Consider the following 20598-nt stretch of genomic DNA (forward strand, 5'->3'; position numbering starts at 1 on the left):
GCAGCTGTGGTGCCTCAGCAAGTGTCCAATCCGGGAGTGACACGCCAGTCTCCCTTCTTCCCAGGCACCCTCGCCCTTGACAAACGAGTCTTCTTGGAGCCACAGGTAACTCGTTGAGGCACTAAACGTCCTGGGAGGAAGGGCAGTGGCAGAAGAGAGCTAACGTCATCCGTCTTGGCAAATGGATATTGTCCAAAATGGATGAACCAAGGGCTACTGGTCAACACCTTAACGGGAGGTATGAAGACGTGAAGGAGCCACAAGAAGAGTGAAAACAGAAACCATGGAAGGCACTTGCTACTTTTGTTTTCTCATCTTACAGGGAGGAAACTCATGCTCAGGGGTTAACCACCTTCCAACGTCTCACGGCCAGAAAACGGCGGGATCCAGGTGAGACCCAAGTCTACCTGACCTCGAAGCCCCTGCTGTTAGCCGAGATTCTCCGTGGTCTCTCATAAATGGTTGAAGGCCCACTTGCTCCTATGCTGAAAAAGTGTCTGCTGGCAGGGTTGTTGGGGTGGGGGGGGGAGAGAAGAGAAACAATGTTGGGGTTTTGTAGGCTTCTCTTTAACCTCAGAAGCACTGGTTTCATAGGGGATACCTCCACATGTCAGAGCATAGTTTTCAAATTGTTAGAAACACATTGTGCCTAAAATACATAGGGAGTTCATGTTAAGGTTTATTCAACTCGTCAGTGAGGGAACCAGCAGGATGAATAGGGTGGTTCAAAGGAGGAGGTTATATATATATATATTTTTTTTTTCAGTGAAAATATTCTGAAATGAGATTAAGTTAGATATAAAACTGGCTCCTATCCTAGAGGGGAGGCAATAAACCCACAACATTTGGGGTAATCACTAATGAACAGAAATCATTCACACCTTTACTGAACAAAGAACTTCTGTGTATCTTCCAAAGGTTCCCACAAGTAAACATCTAACTGCACAGCTGGGCTGGACTCCACAGCACAAGCTCCGTCAAACCAAGTTCCATCCCCCCAGAGGACCCGGGGCCCCTTCGGGAAGCTTGTTAGAAGTGGCTGAGAACAGGAAAAGCACTCAGGCATCTTTTTGCCTGGTTTCTTGGTTTCTTTTCCCCTAATGAACGCTGGTAGCCCTCACTGGTCACCCAACCATGGAACGTAAGTCACTTGCCATCATTCTAATCCAGAAGATAAAATTCCAAGTGATGAAACAAACAGAAGGGTTTTCAAGGCCTCTGCTTCCCCAGATGGACATGGTGCTGGAGTCAGAAGGGAGAGGGCTGGGTCTGAGGCAGAAAGGAGAAGGTCCTTTCCACCAGTGATGACACAGCCAGGAGTAAGAGTCTAAGTATTGACCCAGCAGGAGGGCTCAAGAGCAGCCCATCAGAATGGACACTGCATAGGGCTGGGGCATCACCAGGGCAGCCCTGCTGGGCCACCACCCTACGTGCGAGGGAGGTTCCAGGAAGGCTGGGGTGGCTGTAGTGGTGGCTGGGTGTGGGGTGGGGGGACTCGGGCCGGAGCTGTTCACCAACGGCTAGGGAAGGAGTTCCACACCGAAACAACCTGCAGGGCTGTGCGGACGCTCTGGCTGGCTGGTGGCCAGGCGCACACACTCCGCCACCTTTCTAACCCCGACCCCCCCACCCCCAACACAGTCACGGTTACTCCGCCCCGTCCTGCCTGCAGACTCCAGCCCATTTCTCTCTTCTATCGAACTCTTGGTATTTAGGGACAAGGAAAGGGCATGGGGAAAGGTCGGGAGTCAGGGAGGCGAGGAAGAGCGTTCTGACACATTCTGCACCGGTGTCTACGGGAGGGTGGGCATGCGACCGGGCGTGGGAGCGCGGAAGTGACCCCTTGGTGCTGTTTCTAAGCTCCAGGGACACAGCAGCCTCCCAACAGATAAGAGTCCCTGTCCTTACTGAGTTTATATTCTCCTGGGGACAGACGGGACAGGAAAAGCGTGAGTTCATGCCAGTGAGAGCTCCTCGCACTGGGCTTGGCGCACAGGAAATACTCAAGCACTGGTACCTCGGCGTGTCACCTCTGTCCCCAAGCCCATCTCTGCAGCTTCCCTGAAGGCTTCTGATCACACAAAGAAAGCTGGAATCCCATCTGGCTGAAAAAGTCAACCATCTGGAGATGTGGAAATAGGGGGAACTTCTAATGACTGGCTGATGTTTTTCAGTTTTTCAGCCAGATGTGTGATGTCATCCAGGCCCATCTGTGGCAGGAATAGCAGCGAAGTGAAAATCTTTTCCATAATTTTAATTTCCCTGTCCTAAAATCCTACATGGGCTTTCTTTTCTGAGTAGGCATTTTGTAAATGAATCGTAAAGGTGGTTACTGACTATTGAAGGGCAATTCAGGAGTTCCAACACGAAAATATCAGAAGTTTGAATTAAAGGGGCCTCATATATAATTTCCAGGGCTTGAAGCTGGCAGCGCACGGGTCAAAGTCGGCCACACGGTGAGTGTGACTTGTTTGACGCCATGTTTTTAAAAAGTTGAATTAATTAACCAGGTTTTTAAAATCAAGAGATTTTACATCTGGCTTCTTAAATTTTGGAACATTGGGCCACATTGGTACCCATTTCCCCAGGGTAAAAACTGCCTTTATGTAGCATTTGTCCCTTAGGTGGGGCTTCTGCTCTGCAATGTGCCACAGGCCCCACCAGGCTCTGCTGCCCCCACTGTGAGTTTCCTGCTGTACAACTTCCCAGATGCACAGTTCCCGTCCCCCGATCCTGGAGAGGGCTGTGAAATGCTTGTTTCACACTTTACATTTTCCCCGCCACGTCCACCTGGAGGACATTTGGGTTTGCTACTCCCTAATCTTACTCAAAGCTCTCCTTGTAGGTTTGGGGAAACCGAGGCCCAACGGAGGAAAATAACACGCACCGTTCACGTAGCGTAAGTGACAGAAGTGTGATTTGCAGGCAGGGCTCCCGCCTCGCCGGCCGGCGGTCTCGCCGCGATCTAACTGCATCCCTGGGACTGTGCCTAGGACTGCAGGAGCTGTTCTTAGCGAGCGATCACGTGTGCAGCCCGCTCACTCATGCTCACACGCTGCCGCTGACACACGCAGCAGGTCGGGGCACCGCGCAGAACCTCCCGGGCACTCCGGGTCGCCAGCCAGGCAGTCGGCTGGGTTCTCAGTGTGGGCGTCTCCACGGAGGGCAGCGGTTGTTTCATTCAGAGCAGGTCCTTCGCTGCCTCTGAGTCTGTGCCTGTCTGGTGACGCCTGTGCCTCTGCAGACGCTGCAAGGGCAAGCGGGGGGTTCCGGGACCTGGAGCTCCTGGGGGGACACACCAGGTGTCTGGGCGTTTGCACAAGTGAATGTCTGTACCAGGAAGACACCCCACTAGGCACCAGAGCACCAAGCATCATTCTCTAGAGAATGTGCTCAGAAGCCATATGGCTGAGGTGGGGTCGAGCCTGCGAAGTGGACGTGTGTGTGGCCCTGGGCACGTAACGTAACTTCAGGTCTCAGCGTCCTCATCCGTAAACTACGGGTAATAATACTACCTGTATCACTGCGGTCCTCTAACCATGGACGTTAACGTCTCAGAATCCTTAGGCGAGTCCTAGCACCTAGTAAATGCTGAACACAAACAGCATCCTGGTAAGTTAGAGGAATGAAAACGGGAAACATCCCTTCTGTCACGTGCGCGACGAGACCCTGCCTCGCACGCACTGTACTCGGCACACGTGGGCTTTGACGCCACGGTTCCTTGGAGCACTTTTAGAAAATGCAGACTCCCGTGAGCCACCGCAGACCTGTGGAAGCAGAGACTCTAGCTGTGGCCTGAACATCTTTTTTTTAAAAAAGCTCCTCCTAGGACCGTGCTGAGTACCCAGATTTGGCAGCAGTGGATGTACCGAATAGCTTCCTTCTTCTTGACCAGCTTGTGGCAGGGAATTCATCACCTCTTGAAGCGTCCCATCCCTTTCCAGAGTGGACACTTTTGTCTATTGAGGGAAAACGTGTTTTCCTCCGGCTCCCACTTCTACCCCCTTGAGGCCACAAGGAACATTTAAATCCCTTTTCCATGTGACAGCTCTTCAGATGTGGCAGACAGCGGTCATGTCCCTGATGAGTGCTGTCTTCTCTGGGACAAAATGGCCACATTCTCTCATGGCTCTTAAAACAGTAGGGCGGAATGGACTCTTCTAATTTGATATCTTGAAACAAATGAGTTACAAGACTGCCCCACCCCCTGGGTATCCTTTGACACCTAAAGGACCAGAAACGTGAGATGCTGAGGCAGTGGGAGATAGTTGCTGCCCAACGGGAGGTGGAGGTGAGCCTTCATTCCAGCAAATCATGGATCTGCCTACTGCACGTGTCTGCCCACGCAGACATCAGAGGCCACTGCAAATTCTTGAACGCGGATGGACTCGGCACATGAAGACAAACTGTGGCTTCAGATTTCAGCCAGGCCCATGTGGGTGCTGGGTATATGGGTGCACACATAGAGAAATTCATTCACGTTTACGCACCTTACTGTATTTGACATGTCAAAATCATGTACAAAAAAGGGGGGGGGGCTGGGCCAAGTTGCATGGAGGCTGCAACAGACTTTGCCAGAATTCCCCTGACCAGGAGCCCAGCTTAGAATCATCCAGTCCTCCTTGATCCACGTTCTCACTTCTCACAGAACGCCTGGCTGGGGTTTCAATTCTTTGTACCAACTGTGGGGGTAGGACATGGTGTTGGGGAAAAGAGAAATCATCAGCTGAGACATTCTAAGGGTTCAGGAACCGTAGGCTCTAAGGAGGGGAAGCCAAAATTGGTGTTTACTTGTACATTGCAAGGTTCAGTTCCAAGAGGCAGGAGAATCACAAAATCAGGGAAACATGGTCAACACACGTGCCATGTTTGGCTCGGCAGGAACCTCAGATTGTTATGCCATCCCTAGAACCATGTAGCCATCAAAACACCCACCAAACTACAGCTTTACAAAAGATAATTCAATTCCTTACTGTCAATATAGGACAGGGAATTATGGAATTTTCCCTGAGGCAAATGACTTCGCCATACCCGACCACAAATGATCACAAATGTTAGCTTCTTGTTGGTGTTTAGGAAAGAAGTATTCTAGAATTTCCATCAGGACCCTGGTTACAATGAGCTTTGGAAAGTGCTCATTCAAGACCACTCATGCAAATGAACCATTTCACAGATTAATAAACTGAGGGTTGGAGAAGGCAAATGTCTGAGCCAAGGTCATGCAGAGAGTTTGCAGCATTTACCCAGGTGTTCTGACTACACCTACAATGGTCCTTGTTGCATTGAAAGTGGTCCTTTCCCACCTGGGCTTCCCACCAGCTGCAAATTTGCACTGGAAGCAGACTCAGTCGTGGTAATGCTACAGGCAGGCAGGAGAGCAGTTGTCCAGAGTGCCAGGGCATGGGAAGACGACCAGAGTATGATGCAACAGCACTAGTAAGTGATGTCATAGCATGATTTCCTAAGCGATTGACAGAAAGGCAAGTTCTCAAGAAGCCCTGACAAGTGCCAGCCAGTGGGAATGCAGGCCTGGAGAACCAATGACAAGCAGGGGAGGGGTGCACACAGGACTCCCAGCTTTCCTTGCTGTGACAAGCTTCCCAGATTCCTGAGAAAACGCCTTTCTGTTCCTGTAATCCAGAGCCTTCCCTCAGGCGCACAGGCTCCAAACGCTTTGATTTCCTTCTGTATCGTTCCGTTTTCTCCCACTGACATCCAGCCCCTGCTTACTGATAGAGTGACTCCTGGTGCAGTGACAGCAACTTTAATAGTGACCGGCGACCCAAGCGCCTGACACCCGAAAATGGATTTGTCCTCTTCATTACAACTGGGAGCTAATTAGAAGTGATCGACTGCCATTCTCAGAGACTCAGTCTCACGCAAACATCATGGGGATATATTTGTTGGGTTTGGGGATGATTTAGAAGAACAGACAGGTGGATACCAACACCCAGACTTCACTGTTGTTTTGATCCCCAAATAATGAAATGTGTGTCAATAAAGAAGTTTTGTTTTGGGGTGTGTGTGTGTGTGTGTGTGTGTGTGCACGCGTGTGTAGGGGTTCACATATGTTAGTCTGGAACTGGTTGGCAATGGAAGTTCATGAAAATATCTAGTTACACTAAACTCAGAAAAAACTGATAAGACTATGTTAAATAAGGAAATAGCTTAAAGCATATCTGGCCAGGTCAGGGCATCTCTCTCTCTCTCTCTCCCTCTCTCCCTCCCTCCCTCTCCCCATCACCCCCTCTTCCTCTGTCCGTCTCCCCACACAATTTAAGCAAAGCCAAAGACCCCATCTCAAGCCAGAGATCAAAGCAGTTCACAACATGCCTAGGGATTTTGTATTTGAAGACTTTCCAGCTGCAGAAGCTGCCTAGAACGCTACCAAGTCTCACCATGAGGCGTATACCAAACACCCCACAAGATGCAGCCCTTCATCCCACACGACACAGCATTAGCCTTGCTGGGAACAGTCTGGACACCGGCACGTTCTCAGCAATGATTTGAACGCGTCCTCTTTCCCCATCACTGTCTCTCTCCCCACCCCCCAAACCCCCAGGGGACTATGAGAAGAGCAGAAACTGGGTTATTTGGGGCCATTGACAGGAATGTGTAAGTACCTTCTAGGCAGCAGGTCCTCCAGAGCCCCGAATGGGTCATTACTTCTTCATTCTTCCTGCTGGTCTCATTATCACTTGTAGATTTAGTCCTGCACACGCCTCTGGAATATAACCAGTAGTCCGTGCCCACTGCAATGGTCATTAAACTAAAAGCTGCAAAGGCGCCCACAGTGGTGATCAACATCTGGATACCTCTGTCACACATCCTCATAATTCTTCATGGTACTCTGGACGGCTGGGGGTCGGAGGGGAGGTTCAATGCCAGAGGAAAAAATCACTCTGCAGCTGGGTAACCTAGGACAGGCTCTTCCACGAATTCGGGTCTCCTTTTGTCAGCATCCACAGGGACTTTGGGAAAGCTGGGGTTTCCTGTCTGGAGCTCTCTCCAGTTCCCTGGGTCGCCTATGGCCCTCGGAAGGGTGCAGGCTCCAGGGGGTTGGTCCACATCACGGCTGCCTTCTGAGGGCCCCTGGGTCCCTTTCATTCCTCAGGAGATTGGTAAGGAAGAGGGTCCGTGCAGGGCATGGCTCCGGAGCCTGGAACTGCCAGCTCGGTCTGAGATGCGCCCGGTTCCTCACAGCCTCGGGAGACTCAAGGCAAAGAAATCCAGAGAGGTCTGTGTGCGTGTGCGTGTGCGTGAGTGTGTGTGTGTGTGTGTGTGTGTGTGTGTGTGTGTGTGCGTGTGCGAGCGCGTGTGCTGGGGGTGAGGGCGGATGGTAAAAAATAGCACTGCTGGGAGGCGAGTCGCTGAGAAGAGTGTTCACTGCTTCCCCAGCCTCCCAGGAAAGCTCTCCGCCTGCTACCGACACCCCCGCTCAAACTGGAGAAAAGACAGTCCTGGGGCGGGGGCCGGGAGGTTTCCGTGGGGGGCAAAGGTCCGCGGTGCTGAACAGACAGCTCCCCGCCTGTTGCCCCGCCTCCGCCCTCCTAGCGCCCAGGCTGAGGTCGGCGGTGCTGAACGGACAGCTCCCAGCCTGGCTCCCACGGCTGCACCCCCGCCTTGCTAGCGTCCGGGCTAGAGACCTGGGGTGCAGAAGGGTCCTCTTCCGCCCCCCCACGCCCTCCGTCATCCCTTCAGAGGCCAACCAGCCGGCTCGGCTCTGCCTAGTTAAGCCCAGGCTCCGCGCAAAGTTTGGGGAGCCCAGGGCAGTCAGCGCCCCGGCTCCTTGCGCTGCGGCACGACCCTCTTTCTCCGCTCCCGCAAGGGTTAAGGGAACGGGAAGGGGAAAGAAGCCCGCGGCGCACTCTGGCGCTCTCTCAGCTCCCACCCAGCGCAGCGTTCCCACCCGCCCCCCACCAATGAGCCAGGCAAGTTTGCCTTTTGCTGCGGGCGCCGCTGGAGCCCACTGGGAAAGACCGAGTCCTCTTAAAGGGACCGGCGACTCGGGGCGACGGTTTTATGGCTCACTGGGGCGGGCAAAGTGTGTGTCACAGGCATGTCTGTGCATAGTCTGTCTCAATTTGGTTCCCCAGAAAACAAGCCAATATGTCTACCCTCCGTGCTCTGGAGCTCCAGCTTCCACCCGAGACAACGCGCTCGGATCAGACCCGGAACTGTTCATATACATACGACCATGTATCCCCAAAGGACAGAAGGAGCGAAATGTGTATGGACTCTGCTCTACACGTTTCAGGGATTTGGGGCGGGGGTGTGAGATGCTGCTCTCTGCATGCTACCTCAGATATTTTAACATCCCTACATTTGGAGGAAGGGTGATGAAGTCAACATGCGAGAGCCAGTGAAAACGTGCAACTCTCCAAAGGTCCCTGGGACATTCAGTGGTTAGACCAGGAGGCAGGTAAAGTTAGGACTGCTTTCCTTCGTAATCTGAGGCGCAAATGCCATCACACACCCGAAGACTGGTGAGAGTCTCCCTGGAATATGGTCACTGTTGCAGAAACTCAGCACTGAACCAGCTTTGTGTTGCCGTACATTCTGGCACAGACATGAGCACTCACGGAGGTGACTAAGAACAGTCCACAGGACGCCTAGCTATTTTTTTTTCTGTGGCATGATGGGATGGGTACCGAGAGGCCGGTGCCTGAAACGGAGGCTGCTTGGGTTATTTCTGCAGTCCCTGTGATGTGTCCTTAACCAGCTGTCACGTTTGAATGGGATTTCACTGGACAAAAATATAATGGGAGGTCATCCCAGACACTCCTGCTGCCCTCTCTGGCTGTCTGGTTCTACACAGGCGACCTAGTAACAGCAACGGATTGAAGAGTCCCCGGTACCGCTGGGTCACAACTTCTCGGTGACGTGCCTACTTCTTTGGTGTGAAGTCACGTGAAGACTTGGTTCTTGCTGTTACATACATGTGCTCGTGCACGCCTGGGTGTGAGGAGATAGTCACGGTGTGATTGGGTTCAAAGGTTTCCTGTGCTGTGTGTGACTCAGTCATGAGTTCGGAATTCACTGGCAAAGTAAAGCAGGTTGTGGAGAGCCCTGTGTGTAACGGCTCGCTCTGTTGTGGGCCATGTGAGTGTGTTTCTGCAAATGTATAGCTGTGTGCCCGTGTGGGTGTGCGTGCCCGGCTATAGGTGCACTGTGGGCTTGTGCACCTCTATGTACTTAATTGAATATGCATGTGTGTGACTCACAAACACTGGCTTGTGGGCAGGAAGTAGAAATACTGAAAATCTGTCACATAACCGAAATGGAACAGAGAAAGTGGAGGCTAGGACCGGAGCTAGCCACATCCCACAAGCATGACAGGAGACAGTAGGGGATCCTGTACGGGGCCTTCTATAAGTTACTCAGTGTTCCTTTGTTTTCCTAACAAGAAAATTTGCTTCTCAATAAAACGTCCTTCCTTGACTTTTTTTTTTTTTTAAAGAAAAGCCACATGTAACATGGAGGTGAAGGTGGTCTTTCCTGGGAGGGGTTATTAAATATGTGAAATTTTCCCTCCTCCTCTCTCAGAAACATAAATGCTATAGACTTCATAATGACCCAAACTGCCATTCTAGAAATGGTTTGTGTGTCTCTTTACTCCAACAGGGATGAGAAAGGGCTTTTCTCGAAGCAGGACCACGTAGGTGGGCTTTGGGCTCAAGGAGACTGGGCTGCCATCACTGCCTTCACCAGGCTCACAGTAAAACAAGAGCCGCTGCCTGTCTATCCTCCTCAGCGTGTTAGAAAAGCCCCGACAGACAAGGCGTGGTGCTCAGGAGGCCCGGCAGAAGGAATCAGGGGTCTAGGTGTGGGGTTGGGGGGCAAGGGTCAGTTCAGGCAGGCGACGGTGACCACCACGCGTCACGATGTGAACGCTCTCTCTGAAGGAGCAAACGGGACATGTGTAACAAGAACGGAGCTTTGCTTTGCACTGAGCCTGTGCAACCCCTGCCCAGGGCCGAAGCCGGTCACAGAGTGTGGGAAATCCTAAACCTGTGTTTGGAGCAAGGCAGGACACCTGACTGGAGTGGGAGTGCAGAGGCAGGGAGGCAGCCAGCGAGCTGCCAACCAAGCCTCCCCACTTACTAGGGGGTGACCTCATGCTTTCATTCAGCTGCTGTGTAGGTGTGTGTACATGGGCGCGTAGAATCGGCTAAGCCTACATGTAATTGCTCGTTCTCACCACTAGAGGGCTCTTCCCCCGGCTCAGCCAGGGACCCCAGAGACCACGAGCACTGCTGCCCTTATAGCGATGAAGCCATGTTCTTGCCCTGTGTTTGCGGATGAACTTCTCTGATGCTGCTTATGTGGCCGGAGAACGGGGGGCACTCAGACAGCCTGAAACTGACATCTGACTCTCTGATTAAGGCTTCTTCCTCTCCCCTCCTCCATTGCACTCTCAGCCAGCAGAGCAGCCGGGCACAGTACGTCTGTGCTTTTTCTGTTCACCCTTTCAGTTACCCTCCTCTCAGGAGGGGTCAGTGCCCCCTGAAAGTGGTTTAGGAGGAAGCACTGACAGCTGAGTCAATTCAACAAATGCTTCTTGAGGGCCTACTATGTACCAGGCATTCTGCTTAGCACCTGGGAGAATTCAAAGAGATGGTTCCTACCCCCCAAGGAGCCCATGATACAGTGGGGATATTTGGTTAGTCCATTTTGGCTGTAAAGCGCAGAAACTCGCTGGAGCTGGTTTAAGAAACTGGGGGATTTGGTGTAAGGTATTTTATACCATGCACAAAAATATGTGGCAGTGTTTTAAGCAGCCTTCAGGCAAAGCCACAATCAGACCCACAATCAGACCCAGCTGAATCCAGGAAATAAAAGCCAATGGGAAACTTTGAAGTGACTCCGTTTTTCATCTCTGCCTGTTTTCATATTTTTAGTTGAGAAAAATTGTTTTGCTTTGTCTACTCTTCGATCCGCAAGATGTCAGCTAGGATTTGAGTTTTTTTGTCACCTCTGCTCAAGAGAACCACCCAGACTGAACCAGGCAGTTGTAATCGTGGGATGGGGCTGGGAGTCAGTGGAAGGCCAGCCTCACCTTCGTCTAGGCCCTTCTTCCAAGGGACATGGGTTAAAAGGGGAACCTCTCCTGGGGTAAAGGCACCCACATGGGTGTAAGCTAAGGAGAGGATGAAAAGCACCCCAAGTTCTCCCAGGTTGTGTCCCCGCTGCCGAGAAGAGTCACAGACCTGGATGGTGTGTGGAGGGGGCAATGGGAGGGCGGCAACATCCTGACGTTACAAGGAGAACAGCCAAGATATACTGCCCATAGCTGATGAAAGAGCTAGAGGTTGGACTACGTTATGGAAAGTTACAGCGGTAACCAACAGAGGAATTAAAAATCATCTACAACTATATTTGGGGTGAAGTGAGCTAAACTAAGACAGAAATGTCTCACTGGTTACCTTTGGGGAGAAGCGCTGGAGTGGGACCAGGTTTCCTGCTTTTCCCGACGACAGCCCCTTCGATCCTATTTGGTTTTTAAAACTCTTGTGCAACTATACTTTGATAAATGTTTAAAGCTAATGAAAACATCAGTGAAATCAGTAAGCAGCATGCCACCTGTCCATCTCCCCACCACCTGCTTTATCAGCACAGGTGTGTCCCATGATTCATCCATTCCTGTGCCTGGAATCTCTTCCCTGAGAGATCCGTCTCAGGGGAAAAAAAAAACCAAAAAAAAACACCCATGTATTGTGAAATAATTTCCAATGTACATAAAAGTGGCTGCCACCAGGCGGTTCAATCCCTCATTTCATTCATATCTCCGCTCGGTGTCACCTTCTCAGAGAATCCGCCTTCAAACTGCTGTATCTAGGCTCAGACGCAAGGTCCAAGATGGCAGAGTGAGCGCTGTGGTCGCCTCCTCCCGTGAACACATCAAAATCACAACTACATTATAGAACAGGCAACCTGGAGAGCCATCTGACGTCTGGCTGAACAGAGCTTCTACAACCAAGGGTATGAAGCAGCAGCCACAGGGAGACGGGCAGGAGGGGTGGAGACGCGCCCGGGCCCCACACTGCGCTCGGCGGCGGCGAGAACCAGGAAGCACGTTTGGGCCGCGGGCTCCCCCAGGGAAAGGAAGGACCCCAGCCCCACACCAGGCTCCCCAGCCGCGAGTACTGGTGCCGGGAAGAGGAGCCCCCACAACACCTGGCTGTGAAAAACAGTGTGGATTCCGGCCGCCGGGTGGGACGGGTGGGACGGACGGTGGCGGGAAACCCAGCCGGCCTGCGAATCGGCCGGCGCACAGACTCACTCACTCGCAGGCACTCACCTTGGGCTCCCGCGGAGGGACGGTGACTCGGGGGGTGTCAGAGACACACGGGGGGCAGGCTGAGGTGTGTGGCTTCGAGGCAAAGGCTGCAGGACAGTCACCATTTCCCCCGTGAAGGGTCCTCTTGAGCAGCAGGGCAGCCGGCAGCGGGCGCCATCTTTGCTGTGTTGAGCCCGCCCCCTCACGGGCCAAACCTGAATCTGATTGGTTGGCCTGGTGAGCTCCTTCCCGAAACCCACTGGGCCCACAGCCATTCCTTGACTAATTTTTCAGTTTCCCCCATCATTTTGTATCTTACTCAGATCTTTTAATTCTTCTCGTGGAATCAAATTTTTTGCCCTCTATATTTTCCTATAATATAAGCAATTTCATCCAAGTGTTCTAATGTATCAGTATGAAGTTATACATAGTATTTCTTGCATTTTTAATTTATTTCTCCTTCACCATAATTCTGATTTCTCGTATTCTTAATGGTGACGTGTCTTTCTTCCTCTCCCTGATGAGGTTAGCTAAAGATTTCTTTTTTACCCAACCCCAACACCACCAAAGATCCACTTTTGAATTTTGTCTCATCCATATTGTGTTGGGTATAAATATCTTAAAGTTTCAAATTACATGGATGGCAGTTTTCTGTAATATCCAACACAGATACCGCTCTACTCCTAGTTTTAAAAATATATATGTAAATATACATACAGTGTGTACACATATGTGCCTACATATGTGTTGTTTACAAAAGAACCTAGAATGCCTGTGACCAGATGCTCGAGTTGCCTTCTTCCCTAGAACGTTATCCAGGTTATTAGTTTTAATGAACGTTTAAATAATTTATACTCTTTAATCAATCTGGAATTTACATGGATGATAGTTTGAGATGAAAATTTAATTTTGCTTTATTTATCCCCTCAAATAGTAATCAATTGTCTCAGTGTCATTTGTTGAATATTTCTTTGCCACTTTTATTATCTAATAAAGTCAGGTGCGTGAAAAATCATCTCAGAGCAGTCTGTTCTATTCCACTTACGTCTGTTTCAATACTTATGTACTATGTTATTGTAATATCTGTATTCAGCATGTAGTGCAATTATTCTTTACTTGCAAGTTGGTCTTGGCTATTTCGCCTATTTACTCTTCCAGTTGAATTTTAGAGTCACTCTGTCAAAATCTCCCCCTTCCCACCAAAGGGAAAGAAATACAACACACATAAAATTCATTGCACGGGGCTGTTTATTAGAAATGCATCAAGCCCATCTATTGATTTAGGAAGAACTGAGACTATTAAATCATCATTGTTTAATTCCATTCATCTGAGTTTGTTGGAAACTCCCGTGATGAACTTTTGTCATTTCTTCATGGACATTCTGAATACTTCTGCTTCTGTCTCTCTCTAGGCAGGGACTTTTATCCGCGGTTTACAAGTGAAGAAACTGAGTGTTGCCCAAGGTCACACAGTCAGTGAGCTCTGGAGACTGGATTCAAGACCACATCCACGTAAAGGCAGCGTCTACAATTATTCACTGTGCTGCTTACATTGTACTTGAAAGAATTTTAGCAATTATTTCCCAGAAAAGCACCCATTTCATCAAGACTTTCCTGTTTGCTGGCACCAAACTGTACCTTGGACTTTCACTACCTTTTCTAACTTCTTGAGTGGGACGCTTGCTTCGTTTCATTTCCTTCTTCCTCTGTCTTAATGCCTGGAAACCGTCACGGCAGCCCTCTCCTTTCCCTGCCCCCTGCCCACTCGCTCTCCCTGATCTCAGAAGCTTGTCACGTGGGTCCTTCTGCCTCCTTGTCTTGTTTTGTCGTGGTCCTGTGGCTGGAGTAGAGACTATGACTCTAGGTAGAGGCCGGCGGGTCCAATCCTGGACCCCGTGTTTGATGTCCATTTCGATGCAGGGCTGACCCCACAGTCTGCGTATCTACACCTCAGCCAACACTGAGTGGGGGCTCCTGTCTACCGTCTCCCCTTGGTTTGGTCCGTGGAACCGCCAGAAGTGACTTTTTAAAAGCTGACCGCATGATGTCCTCACCGTATACATATTTGTAAAAACGTCCCCATTTCCCATTTTTCTTAAAATAGACCCAGGTTCTTACCTGTGTGGTCTGGTCTCCCTCCTTCTCTGCCCTCGTGTCGTAGCCTGTTTTTCTTGTCCACTCCAAGGCTGGCCTCTTTTTGTTTCTTGAATGTGACAAGTCCATCCCCTAAGAGGCTTTCCCCTCAGTGTTTCTGTCACCCAGATGCTCTTTCTTCACGATCACATGACATAGGTGTCACGTGACATTCCTCACATGCCACTGCCTCAGAGGGGACTGAAGGCAGCTCCGTGATGACTGCTAGGGTCACCATTTGCTTCACAGCAATGACCAGTCAGCAAAACTGCTATCTATCTACTTGTTTGCTTTTTGTGTTGTCAGCAGCTGGTGGCCTCACCAGAGCCTGGGTACAAGGACCTGATCTGCCTTCTCTCCACAGTGCCCGCAGGGCCTTGCCCAGGGGGTGGCACAGCGTAGGGGCTCGATAAACAGAGGTCACATCAGCGACCCCGTGACAACCCAGCCTAACTGTGCGCTCTGGCCAACGGAACTCCTTGAGCTCAGTTCCAAACCCGAAAGAAATGACACCACCATGGGGGTGTTTCGAGCAAAACAATGAACTAATGTAGACAAAACCCTTTGCTCTGCGTGTCACCTCTGAAGCACCCAAGAGGCAGGGTATGAATGGTCACCGTCACCATCCCGGTGATTTAAACTTAAAAGCGCTGTGAGGGAGGCAGGGGAGCTGCCAAGACGAGAGTTTGTGGGGCTGGAGTCTGTTCAGTTTGGAGTCACCGCACACATCGAGCAGCCGATTTTTATGTTCTCTTTCATTGCTCGCGCCCAGGAATTGATCATTGTTTACAGGAACTAACTCACACCGACTGTTCCTGACGCCAATCATTTGTTGTCCCCGGGAACTGACTGTGATGAGTTATGGGGTTCTCCCCCAGGTGCCCCCCTTGCAGTTAGACGCTGGCTGGGGCTGCAGTCATCGCGAAGGCTTCCCCACTCACCCGCGCTGTGGTTGATTCTGGCCGTGGGCTGGCACCTCTGCAGGGGGCACCACACATGGCTTCTGTGGCCAGGCTTCCTCACTGGGTGCCAAGAGTGAAGGTCTCAGGACACGGAGCCAGACAGAAGCCCTACGGCTCTTCCTACCCAGACCTTGGCAACCACAAGGCGTTACATCCGCCACCTTCCAGGCAGTAGAAGCCAGCCCGCATTCAAGGTGGGGGTGGATTAGTTTCTACCGCTTGAGGGGATGGGCGTCAAAGAATCTGTTTAGGACCAGAAAGCTGGTCATATTGAGAGAAGACTGATGGATGGAGCATGTGACTCTCTAACGATTAGCAAAAGTAAGTGCAGTAGTTGCCAAGGGGCTCAGCACGGCCGTGTCAGCTCGTGTCCACGTGTGCGTTCTCCATCCTGATGGGCGCGACCTCGTGCCGATTAAGTTAGAGGGCCGGGTTTAGAGCCCCCGAGGGTCCGATTCTGGCTCTGCCGCCTAGTGTGGCTCTAGGCAAGTTTGCCAACCCCTCTGGGCTCCATTTCTATAAAGCGAGTTGAGGGACATATAAGGCATGGTGTGTGCTGGCCCGTGGGGAGCTGTCACTGTGTGGTGACGATGACAAAGCCCCAGCCCCTCCCCCACGTCCTTTACTGTCACAGACGCTCCAACCCAACGCGAGATATGCTCCTTTCATGAGTGAGCAGGCGTGGGGACACCTTGCCCTCATCTGGGTGACGTGGGACTTGAGTTCCACCCTCCTCCTAGTTCACGCAGCTCTCAAGTGAGCCCCCCAAAAGGCTGGATTCCAGGCTGCTGGGTGGGTGGGCATGGCAACAGCCCCATGCAGCCGGCAAGTGGCCAGGGACGCAGATCTGCGTGTGGGCGCAGACACGCTCCCCAGAAAAGCTGCCTGAAGGCTGGACCAGGGGAAGGCAAGGGTAAAAATAAGGAGCGCTCATGCTCGTTTTAACAACGAAGGAGAACCCGGACTCAAAAACCCTCGGCGCCTCTTGCCTGGGAGGCGCAGGGTGTCCCAGGGGGGGCATCAGGGAGCGTCCTTGGCCCAGAACCCTAGGTCATGGCAACACCCCGCCTCGGGCAACTGCCCTTCCCGGATCACAGCTCAGGTTGCATCTGACACGTTCACGGTCCAATGGCTTTTCAGGGTTTTTGAACTAGCAGCCCTCGTCCTTACGGCCAGACGTAGGAGGTGGGTTAGGTAACAGCTCATGCTTGACCACTTACCAGCTGTGTAACTTTATTCAAGTTACTTAGCATCTCTGAGACTCAGCTTTCTCATCTGTACAATGGGTTTAATAATATCCAGCAGCTACTGTTTATACGAATCTAACATGAACTTAACACTGGGTTGGAACTGAGTAATAACTTAATAAAAGCTAGTATCGTTAGCATTATAAAGCAAAGCTCATTTCCCCCAAAATTTTCAGTTGTGTCTGCAACTTAATTCGAACTCTCTCCCTTTGCTGTGTTCTTTCTTGCTAAAGAGCATTTTTAGAGTGGATAGAACCACAGGTAATTGACCTCACCCATCGACTTACGAACACAGTGTCGTAGCTAAGAGCATAGACTTGGAAACTGGACTGCCTGGATTCAGAGCTCGCCCCCTGTGAGACTGTGTGTACTCAGACCCGTGGCTCCATCTCCCCGTGACTCGGTTTCCCCATAAAGTGGGGATGATAGAAACAGTACCCGACTCAGTGGGATGAAGTGAACCAATGGTTGTGGTGTGTGTGGCGTAGCGATTGGCAGACGGTAAAGGTCAGCCGTCATCTATGTGTTTACTTGAGTGCCATGTCCACTACACATGGGGCCCAAGGGCCAAAGACTGACTTCTGGGAGACACATGGACTCTGGGAGGGACGTGGGCACATGTGCCAGGGTGTCATACTCAGCTCTCATGGTCACGTTGGCCAAGAGCGCTTGGCTATGGGTGCCTGGGGCCACGAGTTAGGTAATTCACTGCCTCATTTCTCCCTGGTCCTCAGTACCACCAGAGCCATGTCTGAGACCCAAGGACAGCCCTACTTAGAATGTAAGCTCCTGCCGAAGCCACTGAATCGGAGTGAGAGTCTCTTCCCATCCTCGTGCCTGCCAACTCAGCCCGAGCTGCAGGCCTGGGGGACAAAACCCAGCCCAGAAGTCGGGACGTTCTGCTCGTCTGTTACAAACACAAACACACCCCTCCCTAGCTGGCTGCTCTCACTCTCCCAACGCGCTAAGAATCAAACCAAGGGGACACATCCCTATACCAAAGGGGTTATGTCCTGCCTCCCTTTAGACCTGCGTCTCTTTTCTGATAAACATAAAATTCTCACATGGCCAGGAAATTCCAGTCAGTCCCCACCTGCGAGCCTGTGAGTCTTGATTGAGAAATTCCTCCATTTTCTACACAGCCTTTCAAGCAAGATTTGGTCCAGCTTTCCTTCCTGAAGTCTGTATTATAAAAACAAGACATCTTATTTCCCTTTTTTTTGGCTATAAAATTATATGATAATATTTGAAGATGTTGTTTCAAAATACGACTCACCCCTTATCCCAAACCCCAAAGAACCGCTCATGTCTGAGTGATTCTTGTGGATTTTTAAGAGCACGTCTTTACCAAATGGTAGCTTTTGAGCTAATGCCTGACAACTGCTATCAAATGCTTAACATTTGAAAATAAACTCATAAAACACAGAGGATGAACAGATGGTCTGTGAGTTTTGTCCATTCTCTGTTGCTTTCTACCATTCTCGGCACCACCAGACAGAGGAGTCTGAGCCAACCCCAGGTGGGTGTATTGTGAGGGGGAGACGGTCTGTCCCCAGGCCTGAGCCATCAGAGCAAAAGCTGTCTTCAGGGGCCCTGCAGGGGGGCTGCACTCACAATGGGTCCTTGCTCCTAATTCCCGCTGCTGGGGACATCAGTAGGGAAAGGGCTTAAAGGGATCAGGGTCTGGTTATCCAGTTGACAAGCCTGGACTGTGGCACTGGGTCTTTGTATGTTGGGATGGAAGAGACAGGTAAGACTAACTTCCGGTGGTCCATGTGTCCCGATGGGAACGCCTAGTGCCTGGCAATTTCTTCCCCATCTGTCTTATTTCTTTGATGCCCCTTAAGTTCATGAATGGTTCCACTCATGGGCTGTGTGGTGGATACAATTTGGCCATACTCATTTCTATTCCTGCGTCCATTTGCCTTTGCAATGTGTTTCTATGGTGCCTTCCACCCAGGAGCAGGAGATACCTCTCCACCCCTTGGATTTGGCTTATGGGGAGGCAGCAAACATGACATAAGCAGAGGCGTGAGAAGTCCTGTGCACTGGGGTTTGCTCCCCATAGTTATTCCTTGAAGTTCTTAAAACCGCCATGTGAAGAAACCTTTGCCCTCGCTGGAACACACAAGAAAAGCCAAGTCACCCACCGAGCTCACCCTAGACCAGTCAGCGTGTCACAGACTGGGCGGGGAATGAGGCCACCTTGGACCATCTAGACCAGCCGACCTTCCAGGCGACTGAAGATACACAGGCAAGTGCCTCCAAGCTAAGCTGAGACGGCCAGCCCAGGAAAACCACCACTGTGAGTTAAGTAAATGGTTACTTTTAAAAGACACTAAGTTTTGAGGTGGTTAGTCACTTGGTATTAGATAATGGACATGGACGTGTATCGGGTATGTTTCCAACAACTCACCTTCTCGGTAGGTTTGGAGTCCCTAACGGCAAAGGACTATAGCTCATCAGAAAGCCACGTTCAGCTCCTGGGCTTTGAGGGTGAGCTTGGCAGTGAAACAATGGGGAACCTCTGTGGACCAAGTGCAGTGACAAGTGAGTCACTCCTTTGTTTCTCAGTATTGGCCTGTCTGTCACACATCACTAAAGTCCCGAAACCCTCATCTGCAGAGAACCCGCCATATTGTGGTTTGCTTCTGAGTATATATCCCCCTTGGTCCAAGAACAGTTTCCGATTTTTGTTCAGGGAGCTGCCCCTTGCCCATTCTCCACCCATGTGGTGGGGTGGCACTCTACCCATCGTTCCAGAGGCACAGCTCGTGACGCACGTGGGAGGCAATCTGTAAGAGGCCGCTCACCGGCCCCCGCCTCTCACCTGTACAATCCCTCCCCTCGAGTGCAGGCTGGATTGATTGACTTGCTTCTAAAGAGCAGACACCAGCAATGTGACGGGATGTCTCTCCTGAGATTGGGTTACTTTTGAGATGAGTGGCTTCTGGATTAGACACTGTCACTTGACTCATCCACGCTGGGGGAAGCCAGCGGCCATATCCAGTGGCAGTCCTGTGGAGAGGGGCCCGTCTGGGCAGGAACTAGGCTGCCAACAACCATGGCAGCAACCCCCTCTCCCCCTGCTGACCCTTCATTTGTGACTGGCCACCAGCTGATGGACCCACATGAAAGGTGTTCTCTCCACTAAGCCACACCCACCTTCCTGCCTGCAGACTTTGAGAGGTAATTTGTTACACGGCACTAGACACCCAATGCAGCCAATCAAAGCCCCTCACCCAGCGCCCCTCTGTACCTCAGCCACAGTGCTTGGTTCAGGAATGTACATGTGACCAGGCTGAGCCAATCAGAGTAAAGGCAGGGCTTTTATAGGACGAAGCCCCAGAAGATGAGAGGCTGGAACTCCAGTCTCCCTGTCCCTGTCAGTGGGAAGTCCTGACTATCTTGTGGGTCTCTGTCTCCCCAGCACCCAGAACCATACCTGGCTCAGAGGAGGTGCTCAGCATTTATGACACGAAAGACGGGTTTCTATCCAACAGAGGGAGACAATATGAGGGGCAGCATCGGAAGCAGCAGGAGCAACCTCTTCTACAATATGATCCTCACTGGAACACGTCACCAAGCATCTGTCGCTGTCCATGCACTGTCGTTTTCTAGGTGGGATGCACTGTCAGCTGGCTTTACCCACTTTTAATGGGCAGTTTCTAAAATCCTGCAGAGTGCCCCAGGGCCAGGGCTGTCACTGTATCTGCCCAGCGCTCCACTTATGGGGCGTCTTCCAAGGAGATGGAGAAACTGGAGTCACAACAGACTTCGTGTATCGGGTCTGTTGTCTTTCTGCTACGCACTGGTCCTGGCAGCCCCAAGGGCACATGGCACAGATTGGCTCATTGCACCTTTCCGAAATAACACAGAAGCATGGCTTCATTCAGAGGAGAAGGCGTCAGGCTGACACCCGGTGAGGCAATAACAGGCCGCTCTGATCTCAGAGGGCAGGGCTGCTTATCGCACC

At 51.2% G+C, this 20598-nt stretch overlaps 1 protein-coding gene across 1 annotated transcript in view; it reads right to left on the minus strand.

Annotated features, from left to right (window-relative positions):
* CACNG3 (calcium voltage-gated channel auxiliary subunit gamma 3) overlaps positions 1-7872 on the minus strand; it is a 52386-nt gene extending 44514 nt beyond the window's left edge. The window contains exon 1 of the mRNA XM_019750202.2: positions 6624-7872. Coding sequence (XP_019605761.1) covers positions 6624-6834 — 211 coding nt within the window. The 5' untranslated portion in view covers positions 6835-7872. The remainder of the gene's footprint in view (positions 1-6623) is intronic.
* Positions 7873-20598: the final 12726 nt, after the last annotated feature.

Source organism: Rhinolophus sinicus, linkage group LG18 (assembly GCF_036562045.2).
Source record: "Rhinolophus sinicus isolate RSC01 linkage group LG18, ASM3656204v1, whole genome shotgun sequence".
In the NCBI taxonomy this organism is placed as follows: Eukaryota; Metazoa; Chordata; class Mammalia; order Chiroptera; family Rhinolophidae; genus Rhinolophus; species Rhinolophus sinicus.